Raw genomic sequence first — 25,696 nt, 5'->3', positions numbered from 1 at the left:
TCATTAGTTTCAGGTGTAGTGTTCAATAATTTATCAGTTGTATATAACACCCAGTGCTCATTCCATCAAGTGCCCTCCTCAGTGCCCATCACCCAGTTACCCAATTCCCCCCACCCACCTCCCCTCCAGCAACCCTCAGTTTGTTTCTGAGGTTAAGAGTGGTTAAGAGTCTCTTAAGGTTAAGATTCTCTTAAGGTTTTTAGCGAACAGTTTTAGAACTCCTGAGTAACTGCAGGTATGCAATTTCCTAAATGAGACAAGACTTGATGGACAGACACACAGGGACCCATGAGTTATCTTTCTCCACTGTCCATTCTGGCCCCACTGGGGACAGCCCATTGCTGGCCAGAGGCTCTAAGTGCCCAGGGGCCCAGAAGGAGACAAAGCTGGCCAGTGTGCCAGCTCAAGGGTATCCAAACAGACTCGAACAAGCAGAACACCTGTCTAAGGGGCCCTTCCTCGTGGTCTGCTTCACAAATGGAAAGAGGGAAATTGTACTTCATTGGGACAAGGGAAACAGAAGCACGGCAGGCAGTACCCAATTTTCTTCATGGGCATCGCCAGCAACAGGGAGGAGCCTTCTCCAGCATTCCCTGTGCTTACTCCAGTCTTAGCCCACTCTTCCTTAAAAAGCTGTTTCAGGGAAGGCTACAGATGGATTTGCCCAGAAGTGATGAAGCTCCACAGTTTGCTGTGGCTGCCGCCACTGCCACCCCGCGGCATCAATCCTTCTGCAGAGTTCTCAACAAGCCATTCAGGGGCCCTGTGTTAGCAGAGCGCACCTCGCCATCAATCGCAGCCACTCCACGCTAACTACCCAGGAAAGAGTAAACCACATCATTAAGGCTCAGTACTTTCAACCCTTCCCAGCAATTGGGTGCCACTTAATTCTTTTGAAAATGAAATTTCACACAGAACAGTGGAGAATGGAGAAAAAGAAAAGGCAATTCTGGGAAGTATCAAAAGATCCTGGGGTGCCTGCTTCCAAAGAGAAGAACTTTTGAGTGAAGGGAAAAGAGAGAAAGGAGAACAAAGCTCCCTACAAACACACCCGATCTGGGCCAGGCGGCCCAAGGGGTTCTGTTTTTAGGTCGAGCAATGATGTTTCTGCAACTGGGGCTATGTCTGCAGATAAGAGTCTAGAGGTTGAAGCCAGGGACCGAGCTGGCTGCCTGTCCCCATTCCCACACAGTGGGGGGCCATGGCCCACTGACTGCTGGGGACCAGGGTGGCTGCCCAGCCTCTAGTCCTTCACGGGTCTGCAGTGGGACCAGGCAGGACAGCAGCCGCAGATGCTGCTGGAGCCAATTTCATTCTGAGACACACAGGCCCACCAGGGAAGAGCTAAAAATAGGAGCAAGCAGGCAGAGTTCACGGCTGCAGGCAAGAGCAGAGGGGCCGGCTTGGTCATATTCTCTCCTCCGATCCATCAGCTGGGACAACAGCACTTCCACAGCCCAGCCCCACAGAACACTGATGACAAGGCGAGCTCAGGGATTGCGGCTCCACACCCTTATCTGGCAGGCTTTGCAGAGGGTCCTTGACTTCACCTGCCTCGCTCATTCACAGGTCCACAGCAAAGCCCAGAACCAGAGTGAGCCCAATGCCTGGAGGCCCCAAATTCACAGGGTATCTGTCCTCAGGATCTTCACTGGAGCTTATTTTGAATTTCACATTCAAAGTTAACAAGTTTGCTGATGTTATTTCCAATGCCCTGGCAAACCCTAAGCAGTATATCAGAAAAAGCAGGAGAAATACACCAGTTACAGACACTTTTCAAAACTACCAGGAGTGAGAGTTGACAGTTCAAGAAGAAATCTACAAAATGCAGTCAAGAGAACTAAGAGAATCCAGCACCTAAAACTATCTCTAGGAACAGACCCTAAGGACATGACTGGTGGTGACCTTGGCTGCAGAAAGCATCCACTGCTCATTCCACAGACACATACACGTGTACTTAACACACACCACTGTATGGATGAGATGCTGGCACTAAGTGTCTGCATAAATACACATGCACACATTCACACACACATATGTAACTTTTATGTCCTGGTATTTTGTTTATTTTTATTTATTTTTATGTTTTGGTATTTTATTTTTTTATTCTTTTTTAAAAGATTTTATTTATTTACTCATGTGAGACACAGAGAGAGAGAGAGGCAGAGACACAGGCAGAGGGAAAAGCAGGCTCCATGCAGGGAGTCCGACATGGGACTCGATCCTGGGTCTCCAGGATCACACCCTGGGCTGAAGGCAGGCGCTAAACTGCTGAGCCATCCAGGCTGCCCCTGTTTTGGTATTTTAAAGGGTGATCCGCAAACTATTTACAAAACTCAGCTAGCCAAAATGACTCCATGCCTGAGGATTTCAGGGTATAATAATTCCAGTAGATTATTTTATTGGTGGCATGGACAGCCATGGCTTTGTCAATTAAAGGGTCTTAATGGGGAAGCCTATTTCTTCATGGCCTTCCTTTCCAAAAATAACTAGGTTCCACCTAAACACCATCTTTGAACAGTGTAGTATAATGTGCTGCCCCTGGACCAATACAGTCATGAGGGCCATGCATTCTTTCACAGCACAGACTAAAAAGGAAGTCCAGGTTTCTCTGAGTTCAACCAGAGGCCATGATTGAAATGGGAGCTGAGGACACACCTGGGGAAGCAAGACAGGCTGATGGAATAATTTCAGTCCCATGTGTCATCAGAACGAAAAGGGAAACGTAACTCAAGTGTATGAGCAGTTGTAAAGCAAGTGCCTATTTAGCCAAACAGCTCATCCAATATCATGACTATTCTACACATTTCTATGATTTCATAATATTAGGGTTACAGGAGATTGGTTAAATCTGAATTGATACTAAAATGAGGGAAAAAACTGATGGATGTAACAATCACAATGTACATTGCAAGATGACACACAAATATTCTGAAGAAACAAACTCCAAGTAAGGTCAGCTCGCCATGATCCATACCTGTGGCAGGTCGGTTTATTCACGAGACTGGCAGGGCCCACCTACGACCTCCTTAGGTGCTCTGAGAGGTGACACCTGAGCATACCAGGAGGGTGGCCAGTGACACTGAAACCAGGACAAGACAGCCCCGAAAACTATGCTGCCCTATAAGGCAAGGGCACCGGTAGCAAGCTACACCCAATACCCTGTTTTATGGAGCCCGTGTGGGACCTATTTTTCTGCAGGTATCTTCAATAGACCATATTTCATGTCCCCGGAAAAATGAAGACACTCATATAAAGACTGAGGATTCAACTCTATGACTTCTGAGGAATGCATCCTTCAAGCCTGAAAATCTAAATAAAAGTAAACTCCATTTCACATAGGATTAAAGAATTTCGAAAACCATGAAATCCTTTCGAAAACCGAAGGATTACCAGAATCTTGATGTTTAAGGCCATGTATAGAACTTCAGGAAAAATATTTGTTGATCACACTAATTCATACATTCTCTCGGCAAAGATTCACCTAATACTTCCAATGTGTGTGACAATGCATTGGGATTAGGCGCTGGGATTCCTGAAGAAGGGCTGAGTCTGGCACCATGGAGGGTCTGAGACAGCTCTGTGGCCTATGGCCTCAGACCCTCTGGTGAAGGTGCCACAGCCCAAAGTGGCACAGCACGACCAGCCCCAGACACATGCACACACGCTGGACTCTCCCTTACCTTTCCCATAGAAGAACTTGCGGTAATAGTAGGCTCCAAGGTCAATGTGCTCTATGATGTAGCGCTTCACCTTCTCCCTGTGAATGGGCTGGTTCTCTCTGGGCACTTCCAGGACGGAGACACCTGCGTTTGTGCAGTGGGAGCTCAGAGAGGACTCAAAGGAGCAGCCTTCCCCGGAGCTGAATGATGAAGAACTGGCCCGAGAAAGGGCGATCCTCCTGTCGCCTTCCCCACCGGTCTCATTCCGAAAGTAAGGACAACTCAGGACGAGCTCATTGCTCTTCCCATCTCCCTCATCAGCATCCAGGTTCTCCTTGGAGTTGAGATCCTCCTTGCTCCCCAAAGGGGACTCACAGTTGCCTGTCTGGCCTGCCGGCATCTGAGTCTGGGATGCTGCCGAGGCCCCGGTGGTGATGTTTTTCCGCTTCCCCACGTTGGCCCGTGTAGCCATGGCTTCATTGATATTAAACAAAATGCTCTGGACATCATAATGTGCAAAACACCGCTGGCAATTCCAAGGGCGAACACCCCGCTCCAGACGACCATCTTCTGGATCGCATGTGAACTTGAAAGTCTCATGTTCACTTTTAACAGTCCGCAGCTTCCGGAACAGGGACGTTTCCACTGATTCTGACTTTAACCTCCGTTTGAAAGGTTTGTCCCTGTCTCTCCCCATTAGGAGGGCACTGTCCATGTAGTCTAATCCTGAGATACGGACAAATTCTCCTCTAGAAATCTGTGCTGCTGCATGGAGGCTGGGAGAGATCGCAGGATCACAGGGGAAAAACTCAGGGAACCCAAAAGGGGCCATCGCTTTGTGGTCGTAATTCTCTACTCGGTACCCTCTGAGCATTGCAAAGAAGTTCTCACCAGATAAACCCTGCCGGTCAATGGAAGACGTGCTTCCGTACTCCCGGTGGAGCGCGGCCCCAGTGTTGGGGTTCACTGCGTTTTGGTCTAAGACATCTTCAGCGTCGATGTCGCTGATGGTGACATCACTATTGCTTCTCTGTCTAATGGGGTGCAGTCCTCTCTGAGGGGAGTGGACAAAGATGTCTCCAATGGTGTACTTGGCCTCCACGAAGTCGAGATCAAGCTGTTCCTCTTGCTGACCATCGCTCTGGTCATTTTGCCCATTGTGTGCGATGGATGTGACGCTCTCGTAACTGGTCTGAGACCGGCTTTCCCACAGCGTCTTGCAGGCTAGCTCCTTGGAGCAGTCCTTCTTGGGAGGCCACTCACACACTCTTGCTCTCACACCCATCTTGGGCACAGCTGGGGTTCCATTAGCTGGACCACCACCCTCAGTGGAATTAGAGGCAGTTAAAGAAGTGGCAGGGCCCATGTTGCCATTAATGGCTTTAAATTTTCGAGCAAAATAATCATCTGACTGCATGATTCTGGGAGGATCTTTGAACTTCGATGAGGCTCTACCAAGCTTGTGCTTCTCTTCTTGTGACTGCCTTGGGTCACTCATGTCTGCCGAGCCAAGAAGCTCCAAGTCTCACCAGCAAGATGGAGGTGAATCTAATTACATCTTTATCCACAATGCAATTGTAAATGCAGATATAAAGGCTTCCTCTACAGTTGTGCTTTCTCTTTTTAACCAAAAGCAAACAACATCCTCAGAGGATGGTTTCTCCAGAACCAGCTTCCTTCTCAGTTGCTGAAATAATTTTGTATGTCTCTGTCCTTTTCAAGAGCATTCCTTAAGACAGCTGGCCTTGAGTATTTCCTTCACCTGAATCAAAACACAGAAAATAACCATTAACAATTTTTGTAGCTCAAGTTCAAGACATTTTACATATGGTTTCTTCTCTGTCCTTCTCTCCACCTTCTGCCCATCCCCAACTCCCCCAGACTGTCCCGAAGTTTCATGACTCTGTTCTTCATACTGCTCCTTCTCTCCAGAACATTCTGCCTTCTTGCTATACTTTGCTGGTTAGAATTTATACCACAGAATCAAGCAGGATCCTCTCCAAGAAGCTTTCCCTCAGCCCACATCTGAGCAAAGAGTTCTCCTTTTGTGTTCCCACAGAGCTGGCAACTACACTTCTGGTAGCAGATCTCCTTATACTGACCAATCTCTTCCACTAGCTAACTTCAAGCTCCTCTAAGTCAGGAACATAACATGCCTTTCATCTCTATACCAACATTATCTATTAATGTGGCGTGGCTTAAATTAGGTAATCAAGTAACATTTCAATTAGATATAGAGTAACAGAAAGGTCATGTTATTTTTTTTAAGTATTATACTTTCTTTCAAAATATTTAAACTCAAAATGTCCATCAGCAAAATGAGTTTTTAGAATGTGGTCTCTGCAATCAAGTAAGCAACTTGTAGAGATCCCCGTTAAAGTGGGAAGGAGCTTGAAGAATTTGGTATCTGAACAAGTGTAACTTTCTAGTTCATCTCAGCACTAGCAATTTAACAAATATGCAGGGTAAAATAAAAGCATAATTTATCTTTGTGGTCAGTAGAAACTTGACTTCTAATTGACTTTTTTTTCTTTAATCACAAATAACTTTTTCAATTCATTCTATCTTTAGACAAAAATATTTTCTAGGTATGCAGTATTTTCCCAACTTATGGGAACCTTACTACTTGCTGGCTAAGAATGAATGAATAATTATTCTGAAGTAATGATGGTAGTAAAGGTATATAACAGCTGATTTCCCTCCATCCCCAAAGCACAAAAAACTGCAATTCACTTAGAAAATATTAAAATTCCAACTAGTTGAAGAGTATTAGAACTCTTTCCACTGGATTCTTTTTAAAAATATTTTATTTATTATTCATGGGAGACAGACAGAGAGAGGCACAGACACATGCTGAGGTTGAGAAGCAGGCTCCCTACAGGGAGCTTGATACAAAACTCGATGCCAGGACCCCAGGATTACGACCTGAGCCAAAGGATGATGCTCACCTACTGAGCCACAGGTGCCCCAATGGGCTCTTTTTATTTTTTTTTTTAAGTAATCTCTAGATGCAACGTAGGGCTCAAACTCATGATCCCCAGATCGAGAGCTGCATGCTCCACCAAACTGGGCCAGCCAGGTCCCCTCCAAAGGATTGTTTTGTTTTGTTTTTTAAGATTTTGTTTATTTGAGAGTGAGACAGAGCACAAGCAGGGGGAGGGGTAGAGGAAGAGGGAGAAGCAGACTCCCCACTGCAGGAGCCCCATGCAGAGCTCGATCCCAGGACTCTAGGATCAGAAATCTAGGATCACAACCTAAGCCAAAGGCAGCCATCCAATGGGTTCTTAATGGCTTTGAGATGAACATGCGGTGGTCTATTGGAATAACTGATATTTTCTTATCACAGCAACCTGCTCCTCCCGCATTGGAAAAAAAAAAAAAAATCAGTCTCAGCATGGTAAGATGCTGTCTGTTCCCAGGGCAACTTCATAACGGAGGAAATATAATGATATTTTAGGATGTGGTAAACAGAGGGAAAGCACAATCAGATGTTCAGTGCAACAGACCAGTGTCTGTCCATAGTTCTCAGAAAGAAGAGAGATGACTGCATCTTATCTATTTCACTTGGAATCATTGTGTTTAAAAGGATCACGGATGATTCTGAATTACAGTTATTTCCTCTACAATTTACACTATTATCGAATCCTTTCCTGGAAATTGAAAACTGACAACTGATATATGAAAGAAAACAACTTTTTGCCTAGAATCTCTCTGCTCAAATGGTATCTGATTTACTAGATCAGCTTCTATATAATCTATAAATTCTACGGATAATTCTGCTGCTTAGAGAACACAACAAAATTTGAAAGCTTACAAATTAGCTCTGTACCAGGCATCGGAAGTAATTTGTGAATTCTTAGCATTAATAGGATATTTATTTTTCGGTATATGCGATTAATTTGTAAATATCCTGTAACAGAAGGAAGAACCATGTCCACCGAAACCACCAAACTGTGTACTTTCAAGAAACATAGTCAGCAACCAAGTACTTGCCACCTTAAGATATTAGAACAAAATGTCCCAAAAGAAACCAAGAAAGAAGAAATGAATAAAGATTAAAGTGAAGTTAATGGAATAAGGGAAAAACAAGGTAGAAAAAGGAGAGACAAATCCAAAGGTAGTTGTTTTGTTTTTTGTTTTAATATTTTATTTATTTATTCATGAGACACACACACAGAGAGAGAGAGAGAGAGAGAGAGAGAGAGAGAGAGAGAAGCAGGCTCCATGCAGGGAGCCTGACACGGGACGTGATCCTGATCCCGGGTCTCCAGGATCACGCCCTGGGCTGAAGGCGGTGCTAAACCGCTGAGCCACCTGGGCTGCCCCCAAGGGTAGTTTTTTAAAAAAATAAAAATAAAAAACAAAGAAATAGATCTCCTTCTCAAGCCTGAAAAAGGAAAAGAGAGAAAGAAGTTTGGAAATGAGAAAGGAAACATGACCATATATACAGGAGATTAAAATAAATATGAAGTATAGAAGAATTATACTACAAGCAACTGTATAACAAATTTGAAAACACAGAGGAAACTAATGATTTCCTAGCAAACCACCAATTTAATTTCCAAAACTGATCCAAGAATGGGGAAAAAAATTTTAATGGAAAATCTATTTATTTTTTAAGATTTTCTTTATTTATTCATGAGAGAGGCAGAGACATAGGCAGAGGGAGAAGCAGGCTCTCTGCTGGAGCCTGATGTGGGACTGGATCCCAGGACCCCGGGATAACGACCTGAGCCAAAGGCAGACGCTCAACCACTGAGCCACCCAGGCACCCTAAGTGGATAATTTAAAGACCGATGATCCCTGAAGACAACAGAAACATAACCAAACCCTACATAAAAATATGTATAATGTATACCAGAAATCCAAAAGAGCCATCTTAACCATGACTCTGCAACTCCTTTATCTGCCCATTTTTGAGACCACATGCTATTTAAAAAATCGGGGAAGGATCCCATCTTTCTTTCTTCCTTTTCCGTGTCATGGCATGCACCAAAAATATCATGAAGAACATGGCAGTCAAAGCAGGAAGGGGCTCAAGACTCAGCACGTTCAAGACTCCAGCTACCCCTGGCCCAACCCCATCATGCTTCAAGCTGAGCAGGGCATAGGCACATAATGGCTTTTTTTTTTTTTTTTTTTGGTGTCTGATCTTATTTATTCTGTCACTCCTAGAAAATCTCATTTTCGACTGGACTCAGACTTAAAGGTAGAAGCTCTCAGAGAGGGCAGCCTCCATCTCTTGGCAATCTGTTCCTGGCGTTTTTCTTTGGCCTCCTTCATTCTCTTGGCCAAAAGTTTAGCTCCCCACACAGGTAACCCTCACACCACTCCCCTGGTGTAGCTCTGGGGTTAAGGCATCTGCAAGGAGATGTGTAAGACAAGAAACTTTGAAGCCAGGATTAGCAAGGACAATGCATACACTGAAAAATGAACCATAAAATGATCAGCAGTCACCAGGCTCACTCTATTTGAAAAATCAATATTCTGACAATTAACATCTCTCTACATTTCTAACATTATCACTGTTTGTAAGAGACAGTATTAAAAACACAATATCTTTATTTCATTGATCTCCTGCAGAAATGGAGGATAACACATTGTAAAAAAAATGATTGTTATTTTTAAACATAAATAGAAACAATTAAAAAATGGATGAATCTGAATTTTCTTATTACACTTGACAAAAGGCAGAAAAACAAGGCAAACTCAGAGCCACAAAACCCTTCCCCCAGAAATCTTCTGAGAATATTCCTTCGAAATTATGAATTTTTAATTGACGGTGTGTGATAAAAACATTAGTAGCTGTAGGTAGACAGCTACTGATTTTTCCTGTCTAGGATCTATTGCCCTTTCTTTTCCAGAATCCCTCTGGGGAATCTTAGCTCTAAAATCATTTAATTCATGTAGGGCTAACTCCACCCCCTAACACCTGACCGAGGTTTGACCAATGAAAGCACAGCATCTCCGGGCTACATTGACTGGTCCAGGGATGAGCCCAAAAGCCACCCAGCCACTGAGAGCCCAGCACAGCACTCGTGCTCTGATTCTTGGGAGGGCTCAAGTGGTAGAACAGAAACAGGGAGCCGCTGGGCCTGCCTTGCCTATGTGACTGAGGTATGAACAAGAGCATGGAGGTCATCAAACCTCGAGAGGGAAAGACGAAATCTTAGGGACAGAGCTCTTGACTCCAGCTGGACCTGGAACCAGCTCTACCCATGGGATTTTTCAGTTGTGTGAGCCAACTAATTATTTTTTGGTTTATACAGTTTCAGTTAGATTTCTATATAGTCCAGATCAATTTTAAATGTTCTGAGAGGCCATATTTATATTCAGTTAAAGATAAGTGACAGTAAATTCAACAACCAAACTATTTTGTACTATGTTGCAAACTGCCTGATCCATGAAGGAATGAATTGAAATTACAGTTCTGGCACTGGAATCCAATATCAAAACCAGAGTCTCTTGGGCAAGATCCCTGCCCTATTATTATAAATATACACCCTTTAACACATTTCCCGTGTCCACTAACAATTCAAAGTATTCAAAGCCAAAAAATTCTTGACACAGTAGCTAATTAATAAAGTTGCAGCAGAACCCCTCCTGCCACGTTATACTCCTAGCCACATTTTCCACTTTCCATACCTCCCCAAAGTCAACCTCCCTATCAGCAGAACCATAGGCAGCACCTTCCTTTCAGAAGTACTACTAAGTATTACTATATACAAAGTATCTGTAATACTTGTACTGTCTGTACAGCACCTTCCTTTTAAAATTACTGAATACATTATTTTTAATATTGCAGTAAAAAGAAAACACCTCAAAAACAATCACAGCACTTGTTTTTAAGTAAGATAAATTAGAAATATGAACATCATGCAATTTAAAAAAATTTACAGCACATAGGGAAGAATTAAAATCAATGTCTTTGAAAGCAGATAACAAGAAGGAATGACATGAGTTCTAAACAGGAGGAAATACAGAAAGCAAAGCAATGGAGGGAATGAAAACTAAAGCACAAGTTGGAATGACCTATGAAATAATCCAGAACCTAGGGGCGAGGCTTTGGATGAGAGGGAGACACAGACATGCATACACACACACACCCCTACACCAGTGAATCATGTTCACCCTGCAGGGCTGCAGATGAAGAGCTGCAGATCTGGGACAACATGCCTAGATTATAGGCACTGGCATATAAGACTCTTCTGCATCTCTCATTATCTTTACTTTTTTCTCAAGTTCTAACTTTCTACCTTTGTCTGTTACTTTGCAGCATTCAGCTGAGAAGGTGTATTGTTTTGTTTTCTAGAGAGAGAGAGAAAGAATAGTGGGGGAAGAGGGAGAGAGAGAGACAAAGAATTTCAAGCAGGCTCCACGCCCAGCACAGAGCCCAGTGCAGGGCTCGATGTCATGACTCTGAGATCATGACCTGAGCCGAAATCTAGAGTCGGATGCTTAACTGACTGAGCCACCTAAGTGCCCCAACACTTGCCATCTTTGTTAAGGTAAAAATCCAAACTCTGCCTCACATGTCTCTTCCCAATCTTTTCTGCTCAGTCTGTAGCTCAGGGTCCCCCTCTTTGTCCTCTGTGCTATGGCTCAGACACACAGACTGCCTTTCCAGTCTTCAAGCAGCCCACTCTCTGCACCTGCATCTGAGCTGTCCCTGGAAACAGAGCTGATACTGATTGGACCAAGCTGACAACCACTTGCCCTCCTTGCTCTCACCCCCAACTAGGTGTCCCTGCAACATGGTCCCATGGTGTCTTCTCTTCCCCAAACCCCTGCTTGCTACACCTTCACGCCCAGGGCTGTGTCTGTTTGGTTCACCACTTACCTGTCGCACTGGGCACGGTTTCTTATGTGTGGTAGATGTTTGATAAATATTATTAAATGAATAAATTGCTAAACACACACGTTATGCAGTGACCTTTTAGAAGATAAAATATTTGACATTTAAATGGAAAGTTCTTATAGTTACAGAATCTACTGCCATCATAAAAGTTTCATAATTTTGCAGAAACATGTTTATTATAGAAACTCGGATAAAAAAAAAAAAAGAAAAGAAACTCAGATAAATACGGATGCTTGTTAACTCTTTGCAGGATGCTGTTTATAGTGAGGCATGCCCAGATCCTTATAAGAACAGGTTATCTTGAACATAAAAGGCAACAGCTAGGCCACTCTGAAAACAGCTTCCCACCCCCACCACTGTCTTAGCCCAGTGAGGTAGTTATAGACATCTTCTAACTGTACGGAAGGCAAGCATGCCATACGTCATCTTATAACCATCTCAGCAGTGGCATCTATTAGGCTAACGGCCCATTCCAGACACAATGAGAAATGAGGAGACCCAAATAGCCAATCCCTTCATCAGTCTCTGTCCTGCTCTGAGCTGGGCAAAGTGGCTGATTGTTTGCAGGGCTCCATTTTTCTTGAAATGGCACAGTGCCAGGTTCCTGGGACTTTGGATGTATGCCCACTAAGAGTACCACTCCACAGAAGGATGGAAAAGGGAAACCATCCCATCAGAGGACCTAGTCAAACAGATACTGGGCCTCACATCCAAGTTAGAGACAAAGCCGAATGAATCTAAGAGCCCCCACATCACTGTTTTCCTGAACAACTGTGAGTCAGCTCCTGTCCTTACTCTGTGATTTTACATTACTTCATCCTTCTGACAGACTTTAAAAAACGGATATGAGAGATGTGCAGTATTCTCCAACCAAAAGGCCATGGTATTCTCCCACAAACGACAGAAGTGTTATTTCATCAAATATTAAGGAGTAAAATAAAACAGACCCTGAAATGTGCATATTACGGGCACCACCCTGACCACTTGCTCCCTCTTGCCTTAATTAATGAAGAGACTACTGAAAAGTATCTTAAAACATCTGACTTTCCTAACTTCATGGCTAACTGAACTCATACTGCCAACCTGATGTGGCTAAAAAAATTAAACATGAAAAAAAAAAAGGAAGTCCTTTAATTCCTTCCTTAGGCCTTAATTAAGAAAACGGACTAATAATCTATATAGTTGGGTCTCATCAGTGGCACAAATGCCCACCTCACCAGGTAATTCTCCAAACCTAGACACTGACCATTTGCCAAGATAGGAGAAGGTACAGAGTTCATCTTAGAATGATCATTAATGAAAATGTATCTCTAACATGCTTCTACAGCTTTCTTCCTTTCTTTGAGCTCATTTTTGATGTCAAGGACACTGGCCATCCCCCCTCCATTGTTTCCAATTATTCTCACCTTTTGTCCAACTCTGTGGCTTTTGCTCCCCAGTAAAAATGGAAAGTTGTCACCAGCACTCTGTGGTCACTTCAAAAAAAAGTCTACATGTGAACTTGCGTGACCTTATGGGTGGCAGGATGGCCTCCAGTGAGGACAGGGCTAGCCAGGGGAGGCAATAACCCACAACTTGGGAAATTCAAGAATTTTAGAGCTTGAAGGAATAATCTGTTCTCATGCTAATGGTCTTGGCAATAATTTGTAAAGGAAAGAACAGAGAAATGGAGAAAATGTGGTATTTAAGCATAATTGTCTTTAGATAGACTGTTTTTCAAAGTTTTCCATGAGACATCAGTGAGTCTTTAAGACCAATATTACAGTTATAATTGAGCCACTTATCAGGATTGCAGCTGTAGCAAATGGATTGAAAACCACAAAATACACAAATTATGAGCCTCTTTCAAGGCAAAAAATGGTTAAAATTATATGGCAGACTTATAATAAAAGCCTAACTACTGTAAAAATGCCTATTTTTCAGACTCATATTCCATCGGCTCTAATCCTGACATGTATGATTGGATAGGGAATAAAAGGAGGAACAAGCTGTCCCCACTTTTACCTTCCCTATGACCAGGAAGGCGGGAAAGAGCTGAGGTGTGCCGCCACTGAAGCCTGATCACCTGAAATGCATTCACCATAAAATCACTGCGTTCATGTACATTCAGCCCGGTACTAAGTGAAGTTATGGCTAAAGAGCCATAAAACAATCCATTAACCCAACTTCCTATCATAGTAGCCCACTAAAATCAAGGAAATGAGACAATTTGATAAATGGGCTGTTGTTAAGGATTAATGGTCATAAACTGTCATAAATATACAAGTTTAACAGTCATACTTTTGACAGCTAAGTTTTTGGTAGATGTAGACATGAAAATTAGCTCTTAGATATTTATCTTGAACTAGACAATGGGATGATACCAAAGAAATATTCTGGGGTATGAGAATATTAAAAAGAGCAAAAATCTCCTCTTTGGGATTTTGTAACATAGAGGTAACCTAAGATTTGTGAGCAACATGTTGTAGAATTTCTAAAGTAAGAAAAGCTGATGCCTTTCATGTAGTTAAGGATACTTTCATCAAAGTAAGGCAGGGACCCCAGTAAAAAGCCTAAAGGATTCAGTCTCCACTAAAATGTTGTATTATGAGTCTTACTGAATTGTAATCCATGGGAAATAAAGGGGCCAAATCAAAGGTCTGTGCTCTCGTTGGACTTTCTAAATGAAGCAGCTGTAAGCTTCACCAGAGTAGGGTCCGATCTACCCTATTCACGCTATTCACCCACAGCGTTTAGAGTCATGCTTGTCACTTAGTTGGCACTCATGATTAACTTACATCCATCCATCCATCTAAATTGAAATGGTTGCCAATCAAAGTACCCCAAAGTACTGAGTTGACATACCATCATGATACATTCATGAACACAGTTATTCTTGATTCTCTCTGTTTGGTTTCCTTGATGGATCTTCCCCTGGTCTTCTTTGCTGAATAAATGCTGATGATACTCAAAGTTTATTCTAGGCTATCTTTTCACAATTCCATACATTTCCTCATACAGTTCGAGTAGTTTCCTATGCCATCTCTAACAGTGATGACTCTAAAACCTATCCACAAGCCCAAAGACATCTCCTGGGATGGGAGCTCAGGAGATGGCTCCACCACACAGCTGCCACCCAAGCCCAGCATGTTCATTCTGCCTTCCCTGACAGTCCAACATCTATCCCACGGCCTGTTAATTCCTCCTTCTGAACATTCCCCAATCCATGTACAACTTGCTATCTCAACTGCCTCGCCCCCACTGCAGTTAGACCTACTCCCTTATTTTTCCTAGATTATCATAAATCCTTTCAATACTCCCCCATTTCTGTGACAATAAAGCCTGATTGCCTTAAGGTAGCACAGTTCACTTATGATCGAGTCCCCAATTAGCTGCCTGGCCCCTTCTCCAGCTGCTGAAACTTCATACACCATGTTTCCCACGAATTTTCTATTTCTTTTTTCTTTTTTTTTTTCTTTTAGAAACGGAAAGAGAGAGAGAATCTTAAGTAGGCTCCATGCTCAGTATGGAGCCCAACACAGGGCTCAATTTCACGACCCTGAGATCATGACCTGAGCTGAAATCATGTCAGATGCTCAACCGACTGAGCCATGCAGGTGCCCCTGTCCTGAAATTTCTCATGCAAGGGGCCCTGCACAGGCTTTTCCTCCCATACAAAGACTCTGAGACTCTCTTTCCCTCAACTTTGCTACCAGGTATTCTTAGTCAGACATTACCCCTTATGTTGGGTTCAATAGAAGCCTTCTCGAATCTCAATATTGATTCTATTTATCTTTATTTGGGCTCCAATACACCTTCTTTCCTACCATACATTATACCAAATCATCTATACCAGCCTTCGTACTTGTCACTAACTTCCTCTAAACTCTAAGCACTGTGAAGGCATGGACATGTCTTTGCACATGGCCACTCAGCAAAAATCCAGGATCTACCACATGCTAGCTAAGATTATGGCAAAGTTACACATTATCCCTGAGCCTCAATTTCCTATCTGTAAAATGGGAATGATTTTATCTATTTCAAAGAATTATTCTAAAGACTAAATAAAATGTAGATGCAAAGTGCTATCCTTGTGTCTCCTATAAGGTAAGTTCTAAAAATATTAGCTGACAAAACTGACATGTGAGTAAGGATTTATCGATTAACTAATTGTCTTAAAATTGAGCAATTAAAATGAGTAAGATCCATAACTTTCCCTAAGGACCACAATGTTGTTTACAAAACATACCATGATAATTGCTGGTTTCTATACATTCAACAATAGGAACACAAAGCACTGACTGATGTGCCATAGTTAAGCTGATTCTCTAAGAGGCAAACAGAAGATTTCAGAAGGTGAAGGAAATGCCCAAAACAATCTCCAGTTAGGTGTGACCCTCTTTCCAGCTAGGACTTCTTTTAAAAATTACTTTAGAGGCTCTATTAAATGATAACAAGATTATTTGCAACTTTTTAACTTTCAGTGTGTCAATAAAAAAAAAAAGTTTTTTTTAAATCAGTTCTTGGTAGTAAGCTGCTTTCCCTATCCAGCCAGCCAGCTAATGTCAAAAAAGAGAATAAACAAAGAGCCATTTTGTAAAGTGGAGTATTTTGATCGTGGAATTTTTTTCAAGGAGACAGAACAGCTGTGGGTATTGACTGTTTTCCATTAAATCTTTTAAATCAGAAAGAGATAAAAAGAGATGGCCCTGCACCTCCTTCCCTCAGGAGGTTATTAGTTAATATGTTTTTTTCAGCTATGTGGCCCTTGAATTACAGATGACACAGTAGGAAATCAGACATTCCAATTAATAATTTAAGCTGAGGCATTTGTGTCTTAGGAGAACATAAGAAGAGAAGAAAAGAATTTCAATCCAATGCCCACTGACTTAGATTGTCCTTCTGTTATTTTCATATAAAAATCACAGAAAATAATCTGTGCTATTCTTCAAATAAAGGTTTAGTGATACCGGGTGGCAAAAAAGGGAACAGGGGCATTTTATAAGAAAAACCTGGTAGGCTAGAGCCTGGAGAAAACACTACTCACGATCCTTCCTGTTGTGTTTCTCAGAGAGAACCAATCTTCTCACTCTCTTCTTCTGTTATTTTCCACTGAATCCACAGGGGAAACTCTTGCAAAGCGAAGGTCTGGCACACCTTGCTCCCCAAAACTCCAATCAATCAATACTAGTGAAAACTGAACCAAATACACAAAGTGGCTACCTTCAATGTGTTCTTTGTAAAAATGCAACAAGTAAACCAAAAAGCCGTCAAACCTGAAGATGCTTCCTTTTGAGTATAAAGGGCATGAAAAGAAAACCTCACAAATTCATACAATAGTCTACTATTTGAATAATGATTTTAGCAGCAAATATACAACAAATGCCTTTCACTAATCACACACTTAGAGCCACCTTCCCATCATTCTCATGTTTATTTGAATTACAGGATACTGAGTTTCGCTGAACAGCTCTACAAGGTTTATTATCTGATACAAAAAAGCCTTTGTTACTCCAGTAAATAAATGTATTCAGTTCTACTAGGCACTGTACTGGATGCTGGGGGGCTGCTCTGGAGCAGTAACGATGAATGACAGAGCTTGCTAATCCTCAAGAAGCTGAGCGGGGTAAGATTCGCACATGCATGATAAGTAATAGAAGAAATGAGTTAAAAAGGATTGGACATTACTTCTGACTAGCATGTTATAAAAGTTATCCACATGCATGCGCACATACATTGCACTCCAGTGTAGGGAGTGTGGGGGCGGGGGGATGGATATCCTCGTGCGCTGACAGCACCTCCCTCTGAACACCAATAAAGACAGTCGTTTGGCTCAACATTAACGCTGCATCTCAAAAATCCACTCACAAAATAAGACATGTGGGGGAAAACTCAGAAAGATATTCGCTCCAGAACTACAGGAATGAAAAATCTGGAATCATAAAAGCCGGTGACCAAGGGTTACTATGCCCTCATATGGTAAATATGATACAATGGAATATGATACACAGTCCAAAAAGGTTCTCTGAATGTGCATGATGTTGGAATTTACAACATAAGTTTATGTGAAAGGAGCCAAATACAAAGCTTGATGTTAAAACTATATACATAAAAGTACTGCAAAGAAGCATCTTCGCCTTACGACAGCGGTGGATAGGCTTATGCATGCCTTTTGCTCTTCTTTATTTTTCTACAGTGCCCAAATTACATAACTGTACATGATGAACATGTAGATCCACATACATATCAACTTTAAATTCAATAAAAAGATTTTTTAAATTGCCTGTAAAACCAGTGGATGTTACATTACACAGAGCATATTACTCATTTATGTACAATGAGATGACCATTAGCTCCCTCTGCTTGCTCTAAATCCCACAGTAAGATATGTAAGCATGGAAGTGGATATCCATGTCAGTTGAGCAATTCCTACTGCTGATGAACTTACTAGAGTGTATGGTTTTTTATAGCAGGTATTCACGAAAATATTGCCCTTTATTCCCACACATTGGATGACACATTGGTTAGAATAGTAATATGGAAAAAAAAAAAGAATTGTAATATGGTACACTGGCATATATTTTCCTATATCCTACATCCACTGTGAGCCTGGCAGCCAGCAGTGTCTAGAAAATCTGGAATGGAGAAGGTTGTGTCTCCCTCTGAGGACATGATTAATTGTGGGCCCGTGAGCCATCTATGCACTCACTGACTCAGTTTCATCTGCACAATGGCAACTGTGTCTGCCCAGCACACATAAGACAGGTCTTGTGGGACCAAAGGAGAAAGCATACATAAGCGCTCTGAAGACTATCGTCTTCACAAATGCAAAAGGACAGTATGGCCATCTGATAAGTAAGCATGAGGAAACCCAAATGGGTTAAATGGTTTGTTCCTGTCTCTAAAGCCCCTCTCAAATGATCTTTGACCTCATTGAGGAATGACATTTTTCCCACTTAAAACTGAGGATTGGGAGCCTAGAGAGAAAAGGGAAGCAGGAAGTGAAATAGACCAAATCTCTGGCAAAACTCAGAAAGAGCATATTATTGAATATTAGCTGTGCAAAACATTTCCACTGAGTTTCAGACTCTGATCACCCACTTGTAACCCTCGAGGAGCATCACAGCACCTCTGCTCCCAGTAGCATCCACACTGAGAGCCAGCTAAAGAGGACACTGCTGCAGGAGAACACAGACCTGGCCTCCCCAGCCTTGTCCCTGCAATCACCATCTTCACTCGGGACCCACGACCCGGGCGTCACCTGAGTGTAAAATCCTCGCCAGCGTGCTGCACGGAAGTGTGCATTTCTCACAGGATTCCATGACCCACTGTTCGGGAGTTCTTCCAGTTCCAGAATCTATGTATTGGCACCTGCAACATGCTTTGCCCTGAGCTGACAATCCATACGCTGGCCTGATCATTAGGGATCCCTGGGTGGCGCAGCGGTTTGGCGCCTGCCTTTGGCCCGGGGCGCAATCCTGGAGACCCGGGATCGAGTCCCACGTCGGGCTCCCGGTGCATGGAGCCTGCTTCTCCCTCTGCCTGTGTCTCTGCCTCTCTCTCTCTCTCTCTCTGTGTGACTATCAAAAATAAATAAAAATTAAAAAAAAAAAAAAAACAGGTGGACATGGCCAGCCAGTCACCCACCGGACCTGCAGGCCCTGCCCTCACAATGCCTTCGAGGAAGGGAAGCCAGGAGTGGGCTTTACATCTTCCAGCCAAGCCTGTGGCCGCAAGCCCACCACAAGGAGCGTGCTGCAGACCAGTGCCTGGCCGTGAGGACAGTGATGTCCCCTCCCAGGAACCCCACGCCAGCTGCCTGCTCTATTCTACTGCAGGGCCTGCTTCTCGGGGCTAACAGACACCAAGGGAGGCTCAGGGAGGCACGGACTGTCACTTACAGAAAACCACCACCCTTCCCAGAAGGCTGGGCCACCAATAAAGCAATGATCTAATGGGAGAAGACGACGTTATAAATACTTGATTTAATAGCTACCACTGTGTGCCATCCAAACTTTCCATCCCTAACCACCAATAAACCTGTCCTCACAAAAAAACAGGAAACATGTGGCACAGATACTGAGGTCAGCAAACAGAACGGAGACACGGGAGGGCTCCATTCATGCTTTTTGCTGGCTGATTTTACCCGTAACGGTCCCAGTGCTGTTCGCCAGCTGTGAGGCCAGCTCATTCAGGGCTCCTGGGAACTCAAATCCAGGACTTGTGGCGGAATGAGTCCTGAAGAGATGTTCTGCCCTTGATGTCCTTCATTAATAAGGTATCTCCTTCCAGGGGGACATGTTTTCATCTCATGAGGCACAGAGAATGAAGTCCAGTGCCTGACATGGAAACTCTTCCCCAACATACCTTACTTGGAATTTTAAAAGTCTGAGCCGAATGCAAAGTAAGAAAGGAAAGTTAAACCACTGGGATGACAGATACATGCTTAATTAATTTGGGTTGGTTATGTTTTTTTTTAAAGTCCCTAACTCCAAGATCTTGACTTGAAGAAAAAAAGAGAATGACCACCTAACATGATATACAGGATTTTATTAAATTAAAAATAACACTAAAAGCCTTATTTCCTATTATAAATCTATGTTCATGGGAAGTCGATACCTTTTTTGAATTTCTAGGTTAATGAATAAGAGAGAGACCTAGAAACTGCAATTATGATTATCAGTTCTGAGATATAAACAGAGTATCAAAACAGTGAAAAGTGATCTCATGTAAAATAGCAAGTAAATAAATCATCGATATCACCATAAGCTTCATAACAATCACAGGAAGACCCAAAGAATTTGACTAATAATTTGTGCTTTATCATAAAATATTAACATATGTGTATTCCATTTATTTAGGGATTTGCTATCTTCAAAACTCTTTTATGTCCATTCAATCTCAGGAAAACCTCTGGAGAGATGAGAGAGAGCGCCTCTTCTCCCCAATTAACAGATAAGGAAGATAACCTTAGGGCAATTAAATAAGTAATCTGCCTACAATCAAATGATGGTGAGTCAAGAGAATCAGAACCAGAATCTAGGCTGCTTCATTCTTTCTACTGTAAACTAGCAGCTTCTCCAATTTACATATGGTCTATTAAACTTGGGAATAAAAACAAAACAAAACAAAATTATTGGCTTTGTCCAAAAGAAGCCAACCTAATCCAAATTTGCTAATTCGAAGCAAAAAGAAAAATAGGACATCCATTGCTTTGAGGCTTAAGGAAAGGAATAGGGCTGAGGGAATGCAGAGGGTGGGTATGACACATGCAGGGGGAAGTAGGGATTTCAGAAGAGGGGATGCTTCAAGCCCTGCCTTGCCCTGCAGAGGGAAGCCAGTCTGAAGGGTCACCACCAGAAGGCAGCGGGGTCACTGAGCATGGAAGAGTTGGGCACCCATGGGTGGCACATCTCTGCAGGCTCTCCCCCTGTTCCACCTCTTTGACCTTCTTAGAACCAGCCTGGGTGGGGGGGGGGGGGGGGGAGGGGGTAGGTCCTGGGCCTTAAAGAACATAGTCACAGGCCCAACTCACCTGCCACTGGTATTTTGGTCTGAGTTGGCCAATATCTACTAGTTACCCGAATGTCTCAAGGGAGTCCCAAGCGCTTGACTGGCAAAGGAGTAACTTGGACATAATCCTAACCATAAACACAACCAAATAATAATATCAAAACTCTCACAACGCTACCAAGGATAGCATTTTGCCTTCCTTGTGCCAGAGAGTATTGTCTAGTGTTCTGAGTATTAATCACTGCCTTAGACTCACAATTGTAATGTTAGCTCTTAAGGGAGCTACTCTATTCTGACATGCTCATGTTATAAAGCCCAGAGGTTAGGTGATTTGCCTAAGGTCACATGACTAGTTACGAGCAAAATAGATTTCCTCCTGGGGTCCCCAAACGCTCATTGTTAGGCACTGCCCTTTTCTCTCTTTTTTTGAATGTGGTATTATGAAAACACTCAATTTTGGTTCATACATATCTTGCTATGGCTGAAAAGAGTTGCCCAGCCATGCTCTGTGCCCTCCCACCTCCACGCTTTTGCTAAGCCAATCCTCCTTGCTTGGAGAGCCTCTCTACCTCCATTAGAAGTGACAAAATCTAATGCATTCAAAGCCAGTTTAGATGACTCTTTCCCTCTCCAACTCACTTATCCTGAAACTTTACCCTGAAAGCACTTTCTGTTCCTTTATTGTAAGACAGTCTACACCCTACTCATCCATGCAGCAAACATGTACCTAATCTACCTGCTAAGTGCCACGCTGGGCACAGGAGGATGGACAAACACAGCTCTGGACTTGGAGGAGACTAGTGAAAGCTTCCAGGCCAAGCAAAGTGGATGAGGACTCACTGTGCCAGGATGCAGCTCAGCCAAGAGGATGCCCCACGGAGGGACTGCCTGCTGTTGCCCTTGGCTCCCAGAAGCTAAAGTCATATTCAGAGTTGTGTGTCTATCCCCCCACATCCTGGCTGCCAAGACTAAAAACCCACACATCTGTAAAACTGGACGGTAGCAAGGGACATTAAAACAGGATGGTGTATGAGACATCACAAACACCTCTCTTTCCTCAGCTACAAGGAACAGAGCTGCACGCCTGACTCTTTTCTCCTGGGGAAATAAATAGGTGCTGCCAACAGCAGGCAAAAGCAAGCCACAAGAGGTCTGTAACATCCTCCTGAGGGTACCCTGCCTATCAAGGCAGTGTGTCATGAGCCATATTAAGCCTTGTCTCACCACCATTGCTGGCAAATGGGGAGAGAAGTGCTGGTTCCCAGACTTGAGTGTGAGTCGCTCAGTGATTAAAGCATAATTCCTACTGACCCCTGGATCACTGCAGGTGAACCAACCTGTTTTTCCCGAACTCTCTCCAGTTTAACCAGAACTCTTTTCCAGTCTGGAGGAAGAAAGGCTTACCATTTACTGTATTTGCATTTACAGGTCCCTTCATATTTTACCCACTGATATTTTCCTGAAGCACAGGCCTGAGTCCCTCCATAAATGAACAGGATGGCTAGAAGGGTTGCTCAAAACTCAAGGACCAATCTCTAAGCAAAGAGGTAAGGATTCCTTGTCTCTGAGAAAGAAGTTAACAGGTTGGGGGGGCATTTTAAATAGTGGTTCCCAATTTTTAAGACTACCTGAGATATTTATACCTGGCTTCCTGGGCTCTTGTCCCATGATTCGGGCTTAGAGGGTGCAGCATGAGCCCATGAACCCACAGCTTTAAAAGGTGGTTCTCATGCACCACTAGCATGAGCAGCTACTGGTTTAGACACAATTCTAAAGGATAAAAACCAAAGTTAAATGCATGATTCTGAAATCTTCTTATTTTCCCTTTTCTTAAGTACTGAAATAGCTTCCACTCAGATTTCACAGCTTAATGCCAAGCAATTTATTTGCTCACATTTGTTAGTTAGTTTTGAGGAAAACAAACGAAATCCAAAATTGGAACTGCTCTGGAAACCATTTACATGAGTCCAAAACATGAAAAGTTTCTACTCTGGTGACAGTAGCCTGGGGTTGCTCTGCTCTCAAGATGTACCCAGAACTGAACATTTATGAGCACTATGTATCAAGCATTTTCTACGGACTTTTCAAATATTAATTCCAATAACTGTATGTGGTAGGAGTTACTATTAGCTTTATTTTTAGATTTTTATTAATTAACTTATTTATTTGAGAGAAAGGGAGTATGCAAGCAAGTGGAGGGGGAAGAGAGAAGGAGAGAATCTCAGGCAGACTCTGAGATCATGATCTGAGCTGAAACCAAAAGTCAGATGTTTAACCAACTCAGCCACCCTGGTGCCCCTATTATCTTCAATTTAAAGCAAAACTTCTCAAGCCCCCCAACACAGCACTGAAGGCCCTTCCCAAATTTAGTTCTATTCTACAAGATCATCCTTAAAATCTTGCTGTCTCCTCAAGTACCAAAACCATTCTGGCCTCTGACTTTCTTCTTGGGAGTCCCCCTCTACCCCAGAACTGTCCCTTCCACTCAACAATCACAACTCCTCTGTGACTAAGAACACAGACATTGATTGGTGTTGGCCCTAAGTAAAATGTTGGCTTCATCATTTACTCACTGTAAAGTGAGTTCCCCTGAGTGAATTCCTTATACCCCCCTAGGATCTCAGTTTCATTATCTGTACAAGAGGTTTTGATGTGCACATTCAAAGGCACTTGCAGGTGCCTACTACATTCTAAGAACTATTCCAGGATTGAAGATACAGTGATGTGCAAACTAGGAAAGGCCCTATGTTTACAGAACTTATATTCTGGCAGAAATCATATAATAAAGAAGAACATGCAAATACATAACCTACCAAAGATGAGTGTCACAAAGGGATAGGATAAGGAAGGTTAGGGACGTCTGGGCATGTGTATGGCTTTGGCAGAAGGGGAAGGTGGGTAATCAGAAGATGGGGGAGGGAGGAGGTGATGGCCTGAGTCACGCCAAGAGGAGGAATGGGTGAGGAAACTCTTATCAGCAAAAACAAAAGACTGGATTTGGAAGCTGGCCTGGGGCATTCAAAGACCAGCAAGGATACTGGGAAATGGGTTAGAAAAGTAGCAGGGGCCAGATCATGCCAGGCTATTTTTCACAGAAGGTTCTGCATAGGAGGAGCAGAGGAGAGAGGAGTCAGGAGACCTGACTCAGGTTTCCAGTCATTTTGTCTGCTGCAATGATAACAGGCTCTGGAGGCCAAAGATGGAAAGAGGCCGAATGGCAGGGCCCCTGCAATAGGCCAGGCAGGAGAGGGTGATGGGCGCTTGAACTAGGGTGTGATAACAGGCAGGTTCTGGATGGAAGAATCTGGATCTGAATGAGAAGGGCAGAGTGGGCAACATCCACTAATGGATGGGCCAGGCGGGATTAGAGATCAAGAGGAGTCCAGGATGACTCCAGGACCCAAGGCCTTCTTAATAGGAAGGATTAAGTTGCCCCTCACTAAACTGGGGAAGACTATCAAATGCAACGATGCACAGAAAATGCTAAGCACATGCCTGAAAAACAAGAAGGACTCGATAAATACCAACAGTGATGCCTGCAATCAGCATCAATCCAGGTGAAATCTTGACTTGTCCAGTGAACATTGATCACTCCCCACTGGAAATCATGTTCATTTGGGCACATGATAAATACCAACCTATCTTGCAGTTTTGCAACCTGGGTGGGGGTGGTGGTGGTGGTGAAAAGTAAACTTAGCCTACAAAACTGTGTACATGCTTCTTACAAGCAAGAAAACACATGCCATATACTTGCTAAAATGAACTGCCATGTCTAGGGAACTGGAATTTATACCTAAAAGAAATATTCTGAGACTTTGCTGCTATGTGACCCAACCTGAACAAAGAGCCAGACACATGTAGGAAAAGAAACAAAGCAAAACCAAACTTAGACATCACGTCTGTGTTAAAAATTCAAAGGCAGAACAGGACAACAGAGTTGGCTCTTTTCACTTTAGGAGAAATACTAAAGAGGACTTAGGGAAGTCAGGTCCCTGGAGGAGAAAACAGGAGATAAGATTGGGGTCAAGATGGGCAGCCCCAGTGGCTCAGTGGTTTAGCACCACCTTCAGCCCAGGGCGTGATCTTGGAGACCTGGGATCCAGTCCTACGTCAGGCTCCCTGCATGGAGCCTGCTTCTCCCTCTGCCTGTGTCTCTGCCTCTCTCTCTCTCTCTCTCTCTCTCTCTCTGTGTCTCTCATGAATAAATAAATAAAATCTTAAAAAAAAAAAAAAAGATTGGGGTCAAGAAAGCATGCCTGCTGGGGTGCAGCACTCTGATCCACCTCCAGCCACGTCCAGGTATGGTCTGTCACACTATGGATATGAGATTCCAGAGCCACTGGAGGAGATGGGTCAGGAGTTCCGAAAGGTCTGAGAGTGGACCAGTGCCAGGTGCCGGAAAACTGGCTGAGAAGAGTATGTTAAAATACATGACTTCCTTAGCCACCCTCCTAGGAATTCTGACTCATGAGATTGGGTGTGGGGCCCCCAGACTGTTTTTAACAAGTTCCTCAGGTATTTCTGCTATTGACTCATCTTTGAGATCCATGGGGGTAGGAAAGTACTTTGGAAAATATTAAACATTACACAAGCATATGTTGTAATTAGACCATTAATTCAAAAGCAGTGCTAGTGGCCACCCTTCAAAGCCACTGCTACCCCCTCTTCCCTTTGGCCTTATGGA

The 25,696-nt window shown here is 43.2% G+C and overlaps 1 protein-coding gene across 9 annotated transcripts in view; it reads right to left on the bottom strand.

Moving 5' to 3' along the window:
- Positions 1-25,696, bottom strand: part of SIPA1L2 (signal induced proliferation associated 1 like 2) — a 213,510-nt gene that overhangs the window by 103,111 nt on the left and 84,703 nt on the right. For all 9 annotated transcript variants that reach the window (XM_038533898.1, XM_038533904.1, XM_038533899.1 and 6 more), the window contains one exon: positions 3,684-5,424. In XM_038533898.1, the coding sequence (XP_038389826.1) occupies positions 3,684-5,160 (1,477 nt within the window). In that variant the 5' untranslated portion in view covers positions 5,161-5,424. The remainder of the gene's footprint in view (positions 1-3,683; positions 5,425-25,696) is intronic.

This window comes from Canis lupus, chromosome 4 (genome assembly GCF_011100685.1).
Source record: "Canis lupus familiaris isolate Mischka breed German Shepherd chromosome 4, alternate assembly UU_Cfam_GSD_1.0, whole genome shotgun sequence".
NCBI lineage: Eukaryota > Metazoa > Chordata > Mammalia > Carnivora > Canidae > Canis > Canis lupus.
Note: the sequence above shows the minus strand (reverse complement) of the source record. Positions and strands in the feature narration are given on the sequence as shown.